General features: G+C 37.8%; 2 protein-coding genes across 2 annotated transcripts; both read left to right on the top strand.

The window, feature by feature from the left end:
- Positions 1 to 21: 21 nt before the first annotated feature.
- LOC115431107 (extracellular calcium-sensing receptor-like) lies at positions 22 to 9836 on the top strand. Its single transcript, XM_030151354.1, is given in 16 exon segments — positions 22 to 670; positions 764 to 803; positions 806 to 1052; positions 1807 to 2103; positions 2654 to 2828; positions 2944 to 3067; positions 3166 to 3586; positions 3671 to 3904; positions 5315 to 5542; positions 6158 to 6452; positions 6546 to 6835; positions 7591 to 7886; positions 8030 to 8235; positions 8390 to 8611; positions 8727 to 8850; positions 8932 to 9836. Coding segments are annotated over 16 exon segments (4413 nt in total). The 5' UTR covers positions 22 to 361.
- Positions 9837 to 11219: 1383 nt separating this feature from the next.
- Positions 11220 to 15633, top strand: LOC115431815 (extracellular calcium-sensing receptor-like). Its single transcript, XM_030152466.1, has 8 exons — positions 11220 to 11326; positions 12122 to 12416; positions 12510 to 12799; positions 13386 to 13681; positions 13825 to 14030; positions 14185 to 14406; positions 14522 to 14645; positions 14729 to 15633. Exons 1-8 carry the CDS (start codon positions 11220 to 11222, stop codon positions 15631 to 15633), a joined length of 2445 nt encoding a protein of 814 aa, XP_030008326.1.
- The last annotated feature ends 899 nt before the right edge of the window (positions 15634 to 16532 follow it).

Here is a 16532-nt window from a genome sequence, read left to right as displayed (position 1 = left end):
TATTATGACAATATAATCTATTCTCTTGTTTTGGAGATTTTTTTTTCTAACATCATAATGGACAAATTGCTATGGATTACATGCCAGCAGCAAGAGTGAGAGATGAAAATATGTTTTTTAGTAAACAGTTTTAAACAGATGTGAGCAACTACAGTGACTAAATTAGATTTTTTTCATATTGATATTTTTTTAAATATTGTGTTGATCAAAGTATATTACAAAACTATGATCTATTCTCCTGTTCTGACACTTTGAATTATAATTCTTTTACATGCTGTAATTTTTAATAACTGAACAGAATTTCTTCTTTTCTAAACCTGTGATTTGTTCTTATAATATGTGAGTTTCAACAGTGACATGAATGTGTTTGTGCAGCATTAAAACACGTGAACTGCGCTTTGCACGCACCATGATATTCGCCATTGGTGAGATAAACAACAGCACAGAGCTGCTGCCAGGCGTTACACTCGGTTACCAAATCCATGACTCGTGTGCTTCAGTGTCTATTGCTGTGCAAAAAGCCCTTCAGCTCACAAATGGCCAGGACCCGGAATTTGACACCAGTCAGAACTGCTCAAACTCTGGCATGGTTATGGCTATTATTGGAGAGTCTGGGTCAACGCCATCAATCGCCATGTCACGCGTCATCGGGCCCTTTGATATTCCTCTGGTAAATAGTTTGATCCTTTAGTCTGTAAAATAATGCGGCTGTGTTTAACTGTTTAGGATTTTACTAAACCTGTTTCTACTTGTTTTTCTTCAGGTCAGTCACTTTGCCACTTGTGCGTGTTTGTCTGATAAACAGCATATCCCAGCTTCTTCAGAACAATCCCCAGTGACCAGTTCCAGGCTGATGCACTGGTCAAACTGGTCAAACACTTCGGCTGGACTTGGATAGGGGCTATCCGATCTGACTCAGACTATGGGAATAATGGCATGGCATCATTCCTGTATGCAGCCCAGAAAGAAGGCATCTGTGTGGAATACTCTGAATCTTTCTATCGGACCCACCCACGAAGCAGAATCCAGAGAGTGGCTGAAGTTATCCGCAGGTATGTACAGAAACATCCTGCAAGACAAAACTCTGGGAGTTCATAGAGTCAGAGTATAGGCCTGGCGTTGCAATTCTACTTTAATATTCTCATTAAACTTATTTTAAAGTCACTTTTAAACATCCCCCTTTCTTTTGAGAGATGCTTCATTTCTAAACACTTCAGTGGCACAAGTTAAGTTATCCAGGTGCAGTAGAGTGTTATTTATAACTGTAATGGATTGTGGCCACCCTTGTAATACATGAAAAGAAAATTGAAATGTTGAGAAAAAGGGTTATGTGTGTTTTCCTTGTCCTTGTTTTCCTTGGGTATAACCTGACATATTTAAATGTACAGATCTGACACAAAATGTAAATGATTAGAAAAGCAAATAAATATAACTAAATAGGATAATAAATAACAACAATGAAATAAAGTAAAATACAAAATCTACATCAGCTATGCCCATATATTAAAAATATCAGGTACATGTCTCTAACGCTTGACTTGGTACAACGCATTGTCTACAAAACATTTTCCTTGTACTCACTGAGGAGACGGACAGTATGTTATAAATACTGACAGACTTTAATGGGTATGTTTATAGATCAGCCTGCTTTGATGATTTGTGCTCTGATACTGATTCGTCTAGCCTACATATGTAATGTGTACTACAGAGACAGAAAAATAGTCACTTAAAATTCTGTTTTTATTGTATTTATTTTTCCACTGTTTTATGTGAACTTCATTTATATGATACAAATTGTTGTTTCAGGTCAACATCTGTAGTTATTGTGGCATTTGTAGCCTCTGGAGATATGAGGATCCTTTTGGAGGAGCTGTCACTCCAGCCTTTTCCTCCTCAACAGTGGATCGGCAGCGAGTCCTGGGTCACAGATGCAGACTTGTTGAAGTATAACTTCTGTGCAGGAGCCCTTGGATTTAGCATTGAACAGTCTGTCATCCCAGGGCTCAGAGACTTCTTACTGGATCTCTCTCCTACTGTAGTGACTGCATCCCCTGTACTTACTGAGTTCTGGGAGGAAGCGTTTAACTGCAGACTGGGGAAAAGGTGAGAAAGTAGTTGTAATATCACTCATAGTTGGTGCTCACTGGTTATGCGGCCATTTTGAATGACTAAATAGTTCTATTCAAAAGTACACGTGTATATATAACTATTGTAGAATGAAACACACTTGTACCTCTGTGTTTTAGGTGAAGGCACAGATGAGAGGGTGTGTGATGGAACTGAAGACATACACAATCTCCAGAGCTCATACACTGACACATCTCAGCTCCGAATCACTAACATGGTGTATAAGGCTGTGTATGCAATAGCACATGCCATTCACAATGCATTATGTGTGGAAAGAAATTCCATACGTCATTGTGACCAGTTTGCTAAGATTCAGTCCACACAGGTCTGTCTAGGAAAATCAGTAAAAGGCTTCAGTTCCAATCTCCATAATTTGCATTTTACTTGTTTTACATAAAATAATTGTATTATGTTTAATTTCAGTTTCATGTTTTGCTAACCATATCTCTACACTGACACAGTTGAATTAATTCACACAGGTTTTCACTCAGCTGAGGAAAGTTAATTTCTCTCAGAATGGTTATAGTGTTTCGTTTGATGCCAATGGTGATCCTGTGGCCACATATGAGCTGGTAAACTGGCAGAAGAGTAAAACTGGGAGGAATGAGTTTGTGACAGTAGGATTCTATGATGCATCGCTGCCACTGGGCCAGGAGGTCCATATCAACAAGGACATCAGATGGATGGAGGGAAGTACACAAGTAAGGAGACTCAGAGAATTATGACCTAGGGTCATTTATGTATTATTTTTTTAATCTTAGTAATAACATCTGTACAATACATTAGTATATGTGTGAGTTTGTCTGTATTTGACAGGTGCCTGTGTCAGTGTGCAGTGAGAGCTGTCGTCCAGGAACTCGTAAAGTGCTGCAGAAAGGAAAACCTGTTTGTTGCTATGACTGTATACCATGTCCTGATGGAGAAATAAGCAATGTTACAGGTAAATTTGTTCAAATACATACTAGATAACTATAGATCCAGTCAGAACAGTAAAAGGCTTTTTTTTTTTTAAATCTTTTTTTTTTTTTTTTTTTTCAGATTCTCCTGATTGTTTCCCTTGTCCCAGTGAGTTTTGGCCTAATGCAAATAGAGACTCTTGTCTCCCCAAGCCTGTGGAGTTTCTCTCCTTCAATGAGGTCTTAGGAATCATCCTGGTCTCATTCTCAGTTGCTGGAGCCTGTTTGGCCATTATGACAGCGGCTGTGTTCTTCCGTCACAGGACGACCCCCATCGTCAGGGCCAATAACTCTGAGCTGAGCTTCCTGCTGCTCTTTTCACTCACTCTGTGTTTCTTATGTTCAATAACTTTCATCGGGACACCGTCTGAGTGGTCCTGTATGCTGCGACACACAGCGTTTGGAATCACCTTTGTGCTCTGCATCTCATGTGTCCTGGGAAAAACTATCGTTGTCTTAATGGCCTTTAAAGCTACACTTCCAGGCAGCAATGTCATGAAATGGTTTGGTCCTCCTCAACAAAGAATGACTGTAGTATCTGTCACATCAGTTCAGGTTTTGATCTGTATTATTTGGTTGGTTGTCAGCCCTCCTTTTCCAATGAAGAATCTGACCGCATATAAAGAGAGGATCATCTTAGAGTGTGCATTAGGCTCTGCTATAGGGTTCTGGGCTGTGCTCGGGTACGTAGGACTACTGGCTGTCTTCTGCTTCGTGTTAGCTGTCCTGGCACGGAAACTTCCTGATAATTTTAATGAGGCCAAGTTTATCACCTTCAGCATGCTCATATTTTGTGCAGTGTGGATCACATTTATCCCAGCGTATGTCAGCTCTCCTGGAAAATTTACAGTTGCTGTTGAGATATTTGCCATTCTGGCCTCCAGTTTTGGATTAACACTGTGCATTTTTGCCCCAAAGTGTTATATCATACTGTTTAAGCCAGAGAAGAACACAAAGAAACATTTAATGAACAAAAGTCCACAGTAGGAGGTTTAAAATAATAAGATAATAATTTAAACTCCAGTTTATGCACTGCACATACAGTTTAACAAACGTCTTATTCTTGGTGATTATTGAATTTAACATTCTCTATTTTCTTTTGTTTGGTATTATAAATGTCATCAACTTTAAAAAAATAAATATATTTTGAAATATGTTGTAGCACTGAAAAAACATCAAAAATTGCAAGGATTTCTGTCGGACATTGAAACATTGGCTTTTGACTGTTTCGTATTAATAGAGAAAGAAATTAACATGAGTAAAAGGGCAGGTTTTAATGATTATAAATTATAACCATAATGCAATGCAATATTGATGACTACACAAGATGTAATTTCTTTTACTATTGTGGTATTTTAACAAATCTGCCATAATTATTGATATGTTTTTTGCACCACATATTCTCAGTAAACTAAATATAGATATACAAAAACCGAGGCATCTGTTTTTTTTTTTTTATTCAATTTTTTTTTTAAAATAAAAAATCTGTACATGACAACAAAATAAAGAAGACTGTCTTGAACAACATAAGATATAAATGTTGAAGTTTCATTTTTGGTCTCAGGGTATATCTTGAGAAGCTTTTGAATGATTTATTTTGGCCGTTGACCTTGACCTTTATTTTCAAGGTCAAATTGGGGTCAAATTTGGACAGCAATTTTGACCTACATTCTTTCAGATCTTTCAGGGTCAGTGCACAGTTACTGGGTGTCATTGTCAAAAGGGGGGTGGCTGAGGGGTCATCACAACATTTAATGTTGGTTTTGTCCATGGTCATGTGGTTTGCCTGAAAGTTCAGTTTTATACACCTATCAAGTAAATGTGCGACTGCCAACATCGGATTAGACAGTGTATTAAAAGTGTATTAAAACTCAAATATTAGAGGCTCTAACAAAGTCAAAAATAAAAAGTGAAGATTAGAGCAGAAAAATGGATTAAGATTAGAAAATATCTACAAAAGTGTGAGAATATTTGTAATTTAAATAGTAAGAACTTAAAAAAAAACATAGACTAATAATTAAATAAAGCACAATGACACCCCCCTCTGTTGTTTGATAAGTTGTTATACAGTAGAAGGAGGGAGGCATTTGTCTGAAAATCTATATAAACCAATGAAGAACACACTCATGCTCACATGGAAATGATTGAGCCATGATTCACTCCGCTGTGTTCATTGGTCTGAGTCTGACTCTGGGTTTGTTCCAACATCCTTCTGCTCTTGTCTGGGATAGATCAGGGGATGGACTTAAACAAATGCCTGAGTTTACAAAGTCTCGTACTGACACAGTCAGCACTAAGGCTACATCAGTGAAATGTAAGCTCCAGGGTAATACTCATCTACCTGCATTCTCCATGGATGGTGACTACATTATCGGGGGTGTTTTCTCCATTTTCTCCTACATGCACACAGAGGTGCATGACTACACCAGCATGCCTGAGCCACTGAGGTGCACAGGGAGGTAAATCAGAGGGAGATGTGGGAATGAGAGGATGTTAGTCTGTAGTCATACAGATGTTGTCATGATGACCTTGCAGCAAACTGAAAACTTTGTATGTACTACTGCACAATGTACACATGACTGGTAGTTGTTTTCACTTCATATTACACTATAGTGGACAAATTAGTTTGAGTCACTGGTAATAGTGATAGTGTGTGAAGTGTCTTTTGTAGAATGTTGTCTTCAGTTGATATGAACCATTATTATGACAATATAATCTATTCTCTTGTTTTGGAGATTTTTTTTTCTAACATCATAAAAGACAAATTGCTATGGATTACATGCCAGCAGCAAGAGTGAGAGATGAAAATATGTTTTTTAGTAAACAGTTTTAAACAGATGTGAGCAACTACAGTGACTAAATTAGATTTTTTTTTATATTGATATTTTTTTAAATATTGTGTTGATCAAAGCATATTACAAAACTATGATCTATTCTCCTGTTCTGACACTTTGAATTACATTTCTTTACATGCAGTAATTTTCAGTAACTGAACAGAATTTCTTTTTTTCTAAACCTGTGATTTGTTCTTATAATATGTGAGTTTCAACAGTGACATGAATGTGTTTGTGTAGCATTAAAACACGTGAACTGCGCTTTGCACGCACCATGATATTTGCCATTGGTGAGATAAACAACAGCACAGAGCTGCTGCCAGGCGTTACACTCGGTTACCAAATCCATGACTCGTGTGCTTCAGTGTCTATTGCTGTGCAAAAAGCCCTTCAGCTCACAAATGGCCAGGACCCGGAATTTGACACCAGTCAGAACTGCTCAAACTCTGGCATGGTTATGGCTATTATTGGAGAGTCTGGGTCAACACCATCAATCGCCATGTCACGCGTCATTGGGCCCTTTGACGTTCCTCTGGTAAATAGTTTGACCCTTTAGTCTGTAAAATGATGCTGCTGTGTTTAACTGTTTAGGATTTTACTAAACCTGTTTCTACTTGTTTTTCTTCAGGTCAGTCACTTTGCCACTTGTGCGTGTTTGTCTGATAAACAGCAATATCCCAGCTTCTTCAGAACAATCCCCAGTGACCAGTTCCAGGCTGATGCACTGGTCAAACTGGTCAAACACTTCGGCTGGACTTGGATAGGGGCTATCCGGTCTGACTCAGACTATGGGAATAATGGCATGGCATCATTCCTGTATGCAGCCCAGAAAGAAGGCATCTGTGTGGAATACTCTGAATCTTTCTATCGAACCCACCCACGAAGCAGAATCCAGAGAGTGGCTGAAGTTATCCGGAGGTATGTACAGAAACATCCTGCAAGACAAAACTCTGGGAGTTCTTAGAGTCAGAGTATAGGTGTGGTGTTGTAATTCTGCTTTAAAATAAGTTTAATGTGAATATTAAAGTTACTTTTAAACATCCCCCTTTCTTTTGAGAGATGCTTCTTTTCTAAACACTTCAGTGGCACAAGTTAAGTTATCCAGGTGCAGTAGAGTGTTATTTATAACTGTAATGGATTGTTGCCACCCTTGTAATACATGAAAAGAAAATTGTAATATTGAGAAAAAGGGTTATGTGTGTTTTCCTTGTCCTTGTTTTCCTTGGGTATAACCTGACATATTTAAATGTACAGATCTGACACAAAACTTGAATGATTAGAAAAGCAAATAAATATAACTAAACAGGATAATAAATAACAACAATGAAATAAAGTAAAATACAAAATCTACATCAGCTATGCCCATATATTAAAAATATCAGGTACATGTCTCTAACGCTTGACTTGGTACAACGCATTGTCTACAAAACATTTTCCTTGTACTCACTGAGGAGACGGACAGTATGTTATAAAATACTGACAGACTTTAATGGGTATGTTTATAGATCAGTCTGCTTTGATGATTTGTGCTCTGATACTGTTTCGTCTAGCCTACATATGTAATGTGTACTACAGAGACAGAAAAATAGTCACTTAAAATTCTGTTTTTATTGTATTTATTTTTCCACTGTTTTACGTGAACTTCATTTATATGATACAAATTGTTGTTTCAGGTCAACATCTGTAGTTATTGTGGCATTTGTAGCCTCTGGAGATATGAGGATCCTTTTGGAGGAGCTGTCACTCCAGCCTTTTCCTCCTCACCAGTGGATCGGCAGCGAGGCCTGGGTCACAGACACAGACTTGTTGAAGTATAACTTCTGTGCAGGAGCCCTTGGATTTAGTATTGAACAGTCTGTCATCCCAGGGCTCAGAGACTTCTTACTGGATCTCTCTCCTACTGTAGTGGCTGCATCCCCTGTACTTACTGAGTTCTGGGAGGAAGCGTTTAACTGCAGACTGGGAAAAGGTGAGAAAGTAGTTGTAATATCACTCATAGTTGGTGCTCAGTGGTTATGCAGCCATTTTGAATGACTAAATAGTTCTATTCAAAAGTACATGTGTATATATAACTATTGTAGAATGAAACACACTTGTACCTCTGTGTTTTAGGTGAAGGCACAGATGAGAGGGTGTGTGATGGAACTGAAGACATACACAATCTCCAGAGCTCATACACTGACACATCTCAGCTCCGAATCACTAACATGGTGTATAAGGCTGTGTATGCAATAGCACATGCCATTCACAATGCATTATGTGTGGAAAGAAATTCCACAAATCATTTTGACCAGTTTGCTAAGATTCAGTCCACACAGGTCTGTCTAGTAAAATCAGTAAAAGGCTTCAGTTCAAATCTCCATAATTTGCATTTTACTTGTTTTACATAAAATAATTGTATTATGTTTAATTTCAGTTTCATGTTTTGCTAACCATATCTCTACACTGTCACAACTGAATTAATTCACACAGGTTTTCACTCAGCTGAGGAAAGTTAATTTCTCTCAGAATGGTTATAGTGTTTCGTTTGATGCCAATGGTGATCCTGTGGCCACATATGAGCTGGTAAACTGGCAGAAGAGTAAAACTGGGAGGAATGAGTTTGTGACAGTAGGATTCTATGATGCATCGCTGCCACTGGGCCAGGAGGTCCATATCAACAAGGACATCACATGGATGGAGGGAAGTACACAAGTAAGGAGACTCAGAGAATTATGACCTAGGGTCATTTATGTATTATTTTTTTAATCTTAGTAATAACATCTGTACAATACATTAGTATATGTGTGAGTTTGTCTGTATTTGACAGGTGCCTGTGTCAGTGTGCAGTGAGAGCTGTCGTCCAGGAACTCGTAAAGTGCTGCAGAAAGGAAAACCTGTTTGTTGCTATGATTGTACACCATGTCCTGATGGAGAAATAAGCAATGTTACAGGTAAATTTGTTCAAATACATACTAGATAACTATAGCTCCTGTCAGAGCAGTAAAGGGCATTTTTTTAGTCTTTTTTTTCAGATTCTCCTGATTGTTTCCCTTGTCCCAGTGAGTTTTGGCCAAATGCAAATAGAGACTCTTGTCTCCCCAAGCCTGTGGAGTTTCTCTCCTTCAATGAGGTCTTAGGAATCATCCTGGTCTCATTCTCAGTTGCTGGAGCCTGTTTGGCCATTATGACAGCGGCTGTGTTCTTCCGTCACAGGACAACCCCCATCGTCAGGGCCAATAACTCTGAGCTGAGCTTCCTGCTGCTCTTTTCACTCACTCTGTGTTTCTTATGTTCAATAACTTTCATCGGGAAACCGTCTGAGTGGTCCTGTATGCTGCGACACACAGCGTTTGGAATCACCTTTGTGCTCTGCATCTCATGTGTCCTGGGAAAAACTATTGTTGTCTTAATGGCCTTTAAAGCTACACTTCCAGGCAGCAATGTCATGAAATGGTTTGGTCCTCCTCAACAAAGAATGACTGTAGTATCTGTCACATTTATTCAGGTTTTGATCTGTATTATTTGGTTGGTTGTCAGCCCTCCTTTTCCAATGAAGAATCTGACCACATATAAAGAGAGGATCATCTTGGAGTGTGCATTAGGCTCTGCTATAGGGTTCTGGGCTGTGCTCGGGTATGTAGGACTACTGGCTGTCTTTTGCTTCGTGTTAGCTGTCCTGGCACGGAAACTTCCTGATAATTTTAATGAGGCCAAGTTTATCACCTTCAGCATGCTCATATTCTGTGCAGTGTGGATCACATTTATCCCAGCGTATGTCAGCTCTCCTGGAAAATATACAGTTGCTGTTGAGATATTTGCCATTCTGGCCTCCAGTTTTGGATTAACACTGTGCATTTTTGCCCCAAAGTGTTATATCATACTGTTTAAGCCAGAGAAGAACACAAAGAAACATTTAATGAACAAAAGTCCTCTGTGAGATGGTTACCATAGTGAGATAATAATTTAAACTCCAATTTATGCACTGCACATACAGTTTAACAAACGTCTTATTCTTGGTGATTATTGAATTTAACATTCTCTATTTTCTTTTGTTTGGTATTATAAATGTCATCAACTTTAAAAAAATAAATATATTTTGAAATATGTTGTAGCACTGAAAAAACATCAAAAATTGCAAGGATTTCTGTCGGACATTGAAACATTGGCTTTTGACTGTTTCGTATTAATAGAGAAAGAAATTAACATGAGTAAAAGGGCAGGTTTTAATGATTATAAATTATAACCATAATTACAACTGTATATTATGACACTACAATATTAATCACTATACAAGATGGAATTTCTTTTACTATTGTGGTATTTGAACAAATCTGCCATAATTATTGATATGTTTGTTGCCCCACATGTTCTCAGTAAATTAAATATAGATATACAAAAACCGAGGCATCTATTTTTTTTTTTTTTTTTTTAAATAAAAAATCTGTACACGACAACAAAATAAAGAAGACTGTCTTGAACAACATAAGTTATAAATGTTGAAGTTTCATTTTTGGTCTCAGGGTATATCTTGAGAAGCTTTTGAATTATTTATTTTGGCTGTTGACTTTGACCTTTATTTTCAAGGTCAAATTGGGGTCAAATTTGGACAGCAATGTTGACCTACATTCTTTCAGATCTTTCAGGGTCAGTGCACAGTTACTGGGTGTCATTGTCAAAAGGGGGGTGGCTGAGGGGTCATCACAACATTTAACGTTGGTTTTGTCCATGGTCATGTGGTTTGCCTGAAAGTTCAGTTTTATACACCTATCAAGTAAATGTGCAACTGCCAACATTGGATTCGACAGTGTATTAAAAGTGTATTAAAACTCAAATATTAGAGGCTCTAACAAAGTCAAACATAAAAAGTGAAGATTAGAGGGGAAATATGGATTAAGATTAGAAAATATATCTTGGAAATATCTGCAAAAGTGTGAGAATATTTGTAATTTTAATAGTAAGAACTTTAAAAAAACATAGACTAATAATTAAATAAAGCACAATGACACCTCCCTCTGTTGTTTGGTAAGTATTTATACAGTAGAAGAAGGGAGGCATTTGTCTGAAAATCTATATAAACCAATGAAGAACACACTCATGCTCACATGGAAATGATTGAGCCATGATTCACTCCGCTGTGTTCATTGGTCTGAGTCTGACTCTGGGTTTGTTCCAACATCCTTCTGCTCTCGTCTGGGATAGATCAGGGGATGGTCTTAAACAAATGCCTGAGTTGACAAAGTCTCGTACTGACACAGTCAGCACTAAGGCTACATCAGTGAAATGTAAGCTCCAGGGTAATACTCATCTACCTGCATTCTCCATGGATGGTGACTACATTATCGGGGGTGTTTTCACCATTCATCAGTACATGCACACAGAGGTGCATGACTACACCAGCATGCCTGAGCCACTGAGGTGCACAGGGAGGTAAATCAGAGGGAGATGTGGGAATGAGAGGATGTTAGTCTGTAGTCATACAGATGTTATCATGATGAACTCTCAGCAAACTGAAAACTTTGTATGTACTACTGCACAATATACAATGACCTAACAGTAATTTCTACTTTGTCTACCTCTAATGGACATATTAATTTGCTTTATCAATCTTTCTATTGTCTATTGTCTTTTTTCTCTATTTTCTAATGGTGGTGATGTGATGATGATCTTGCAGCAAACTTTGTGTACTGCTGCACAATCTACACATGCTTACTAGTATTTTTCACTTCGTATTACACTATGTTAGACAAATTAGTTTGAGTCACTGATAACAGTGATAGTGCATTAAGTGTATTTTGTAGAATGTTGTCTTCAGCTGACATGAATCATTATTATGACAGTATAATCTATTCTCATGTTCTGATTTTTTTTTTTTTTTTCTAACATCATAATGGACAAATTGTTGTGGATTACATGCCAACAAGAGAGAGATAAAAATATATATATATTTTTTAGCCAACGGTTTTAAACAGATGTGAGCAACTACAATAACTAAATGAGATTTTTTTTCTTATTGATGATTTTTGTCTTATTGGTGTTTTTAAATATTGTGTTAATCAAAGTGTATAAAGCAGTATGATCTATTTTCCTGTTCTGAGACTTTGAATTACATTTCTTTTACATGCAGTAATTTTCAATCACCGATCAGAATTTCTTTTTTTCTAAACCTGTGATTTGTTCTTATGACATGTGAGTTTCAACAGTGACATGAATTTGTTTGTGCAGCGTTAAGACACGTGAACTGCGCTTTGCACGCACCATGATATTCGCCATTGGTGAGATAAACAACAGCACAGAGCTGCTGCCAGGCGTTACACTCGGTTACCAAATCCATGACTCATGTTCTTCAGTGTCTATTGCTGTGCAAAAAGCCCTTCAGCTCACAAATGGCCAGGACCCAGAATTTGACACCAGTCAGAACTGCTCAAACTCTGGCATGGTTATGGCTATTATTGGTGCGTCTGGGTCAACAGCATCAATTTCCATGTCACGCGTCATCAGGCACTTTGATATTCCTCAGGTAAATAGTTTGACCCTTTAGTCTGTAAAATAATGCTGCTGTGTTTAACTGTTTAGGATTTTACTAAACCTGTTTCTACTTGTTTTTCTTCAGGTCAGTCACTTTGCCACTTGTGCATGTTTGTCTGACAAACAGCAATATCCCAGCTTCTTCAGAACAATCCCCAGTGACCAGTTCCAGGCTGATGCACTGGTCAAACTGGTCAAACACTTTGGTTGGACTTGGATAGGGGCTATCCGGTCTGACTCAGACTATGGGAATAATGACATGGCATCATTCCTGTATGCAGCCCAGAGAGAAGGCATCTGTGTGGAATACTCTGAGTCTTTCTATCGAACCCACTCACGAAGCAGAATCCAGAGAGTGGCTGAAGTTATCCGCAGGTATGTACAGAAACATCCTGCAAGACAAAACTCTGGGAGTTCTTAGAGTCAGAGTATAGGTGTGGTGTTGTAATTCTACTTTAATATTCTCATTAGACTTATTTTAAAGATACTTTTAAACATCCCCCTTTCTGTTGAGAGATGCTTCTTTTCTAAACACTTCAGTGGCACAGGTTAAGTTATCCAGGTGCAGTAGAGTGTTATTTATAACTGTAATGGATTGTGGCCACCCTTCTAATACATGAAAAGAAAATTGTAATATTGAGAAAAGGGTTATGTGTGTTTTCAGGGTATAGCCTTAAATATTTTAATGTATAGCTCTGACACAAAATGTAAATGATTAGAAAAGCAAATAAATATAACTAAATAGGATAATAAATACCAACAATGAAATAAAGTAAAATACAAAATCCAGCTCAGCTATGTCCGTGTATTAAAATTATCAGGTACATATCTCTACAGCTTGAATTGATACGATGCATCGTCTACAAAACATTTTCCATCACTTTAAATCCTGTTTATATTGTATTTGTTACTCAACTGTTTTATGTGAACTTCATTTATATGATACAAAGTATTCTTACAGGTCAACATCTACGGTCATTGTGGCATTTTTATCCTCTGGAGATATGAGGATCCTTTTGGAGGAGCTTTCACTCCAGCCTTTTCCTCCTCAACAGTGGATCGGCAGCGAGTCCTGGGTCACAGATGCAGACTTGTTGAAGTATAACTTCTGTGCAGGAGCCCTTGGATTTAGTATTGAACAGTCTGTCATCCCAGGGCTCAGAGACTTCTTACTGGATCTCTCTCCTACTGTAGTGACTGCATCCCCTGTACTTACTGAGTTCTGGGAGGAAGCGTTTAACTGCAGACTGGGAAAAGGTGAGAAAGTAGTTGTAATATCACTCATAGTTGGTGCTCAGTGGTTATGCGGCCATTTTGAATGACTAAATAGTTCTATTCAAAAGTACATGTGTATATATAACTATTGTAGAATGAAACACACTTGTACCTCTGTGTTTTAGGTGAAGGCACAGATGAGAGGGTGTGTGATGGAACTGAAGACATACACAATCTCCAGAGCTCATACACTGACACATCTCAGCTCCGAGTCACTAACATGGTGTATAAGGCTGTGTATGCAATAGCACATGCCATTCACAATGCATTATGTGTGGAAAGAAATTTCACAAATCACTGTGACCAGTTTGCTAAGATTCAGTCCACACAGGTCTGTCTAGTAAAATCAGTAAAAGGCTTCAGTTCCAATCTCCATAATTTGCATTTTACTTGTTTTACATAAAATAATTGTATTATGTTTAATTTCAATTTCATCTTTTGCTAACCATATCTCTACACTGTCAAAACTGAATTAATTCACACAGGTTTTCACTCAGCTGAGGAAAGTTAATTTCTCTCAGAATGGTTATAGTGTTTCGTTTGATGCCAGTGGTGATCCTGTGGCCACATATGAGCTGGTAAACTGGCAGAAGAGTAAAACTGGGAGGAATGAGTTTGTGACAGTAGGATTCTATGATGCATCGCTGCCACTGGGCCAGGAGGTCCATATCAACAAGGACATCAGATGGATGGAGGGAAGTACACAAGTAAGGAGACTCAGAGAATTATGACCTAGGGTCATTTATGTATTATTTTTTTAATCTTAGTAGTAACATCTGTACAATACATTAGTATATGTGTGAGTTTGTCTGTATTTGACAGGTGCCTGTGTCAGTGTGCAGTGAGAGCTGTCGTCCAGGAACTCGTAAAGTGCTGCAGAAAGGAAAACCTGTTTGTTGCTATGACTGTATACCATGTCCTGAGGGAGAAATAAGCAATGTTACAGGTAAATTTGTTCAAATACTTACTAGATAACTATAGATCTTGTCAGAACAGTAAAAGGTATTTTTTAAATCTTTTTTTTTTCAGATTCTCCTGATTGTTTCCCTTGTCCCAGTGAGTTTTGGCCTAATGCAAATAGAGACTCTTGTCTCCCCAAGCCTGTGGAGTTTCTCTCCTTCAATGAGGTCTTAGGAATCATCCTGGTCTCATTCTCAGTTGCTGGAGCCTGTTTGGCCATTATGACAGCGGCTGTGTTCTTCCGTCACAGGACGACCCCCATCGTCAGGGCCAATAACTCTGAGCTGAGCTTCCTGCTGCTCTTTTCACTCACTCTGTGTTTCTTATGTTCAATAACTTTCATCGGGACACCGTCTGAGTGGTCCTGTATGCTACGACACACAGCGTTTGGAATCACCTTTGTGCTCTGCATCTCATGTGTCCTGGGAAAAACTATTGTTGTCTTAATGGCCTTTAAAGCTACACTTCCAGGCAGCAATGTCATGAAATGGTTTGGTCCTCCTCAACAAAGAATGACTGTAGTATCTGTCACATTTATTCAGGTTTTGATCTGTATTATTTGGTTGGTTGTCAGCCCTCCTTTTCCAATGAAGAATCTGACCACATATAAAGAGAGGATCATCTTAGAGTGTGCATTAGGCTCTGCTATAGGGTTCTGGGCTGTGCTCGGGTACGTAGGACTACTGGCTGTCTTCTGCTTCGTGTTAGCTGTCCTGGCACGGAAACTTCCTGATAATTTTAATGAGGCCAAGTTTATCACCTTCAGCATGCTCATATTCTGTGCAGTGTGGATCACATTTATCCCAGCGTATGTCAGCTCTCCTGGAAAATTTACAGTTGCTGTGGAGATATTTGCCATTCTGGCCTCCAGTTTTGGATTAATACTGTGCATTTTTGCCCCAAAGTGTTATATCATACTGTTTAAGCCAGAGAAGAACACAAAGAAACATTTAATGAACAAAAGTCCACTGTAGGAGGTTTAAAATAATAAGATAATAATTTGCACTCCAATTCATGCACTGGACATACAGTTTAACAAACGTCTTATTCTTGGTGATTAATGAAGTTGACATTCTCTATTTTCTTTTGTTTGGTATTATAAATGTCATGAACTTAAAAAAAAAAAAAAAAAGATAAATTTTGAAATATGTTGTAGCACTGAAAAAACATCAAAAATTGCAAGGATTTCTGTTTGACATTGAAACATTACCTTTTGACTGTTTCATATTAATAGAGAAAGAAATTAACATGAGTAAAAGGGCAGGTTTTAATGATTATAAATTATAATCATAATGCAACTGTATATTATGACACTACAATATTAATGACTATACATGATGTAATTTCTTTTACTATTGTGGCATTTGAACAAATCTGCCATAATTATTGATATGTTTGTTGCATCACAAATTCTCAGTAAATTAAATATAGATATACAAAAACAGTGGCATCTGATTTTTTTAATTTATTTTTTAAAATAAAAAATCTGTACACGACAACAAAATAAAGAAGACTGTTTTCAACAACATAAGATATAAATGTTGAAGTTTCATTTTTGGTCTCTGGGTATATCCTGAGAAGCTTTTGAATGATTTATTTGGCCGTTGACCTTGACCTTCATTTTCAAGGTCAAATTGGGGTCAAATTTGGACAGCAATTTTGACCTACATCCTTTCAGATCTTTCAGGGTCAGTGCACAGTTACTGGGTGTCATTGTCAAAACGGGGGTGGCTGAGGGGTCATCACAACATTTAACGTTGGTTTTGTCCATTTTCATGTGTTTTTCCTACAAGTTCCGTTTTATACACCTATCAAGTAAATTTGCGACTGCCAGCATCAGATTAGACAGTGTATTAAAAAGTGTATTGAAACT

Source organism: Sphaeramia orbicularis, chromosome 13 (assembly GCF_902148855.1).
Source record: "Sphaeramia orbicularis chromosome 13, fSphaOr1.1, whole genome shotgun sequence".
Lineage (NCBI taxonomy): Eukaryota > Metazoa > Chordata > Actinopteri > Kurtiformes > Apogonidae > Sphaeramia > Sphaeramia orbicularis.
The sequence above is the reverse complement of the archived record's forward strand: the minus strand, read 5'-3'. Positions and strand labels throughout refer to the sequence as shown.

Excerpts from the sequence above, each read along its gene's own strand:
- LOC115431815 (XM_030152466.1), top strand. The coding sequence starts at position 11,220 with ATGGATGGTGACTACATTATCGGGGGTGTTTTCACCATTCATCAGTAC. Across the intron at positions 11,327-12,121 it reads CCACTGAGGTGCACAGGGAG|CGTTAAGACACGTGAACTGC; the intron begins GTAAATCAGAGG and ends TTGTTTGTGCAG. Across the intron at positions 12,417-12,509 it reads GGCACTTTGATATTCCTCAG|GTCAGTCACTTTGCCACTTG; the intron begins GTAAATAGTTTG and ends GTTTTTCTTCAG.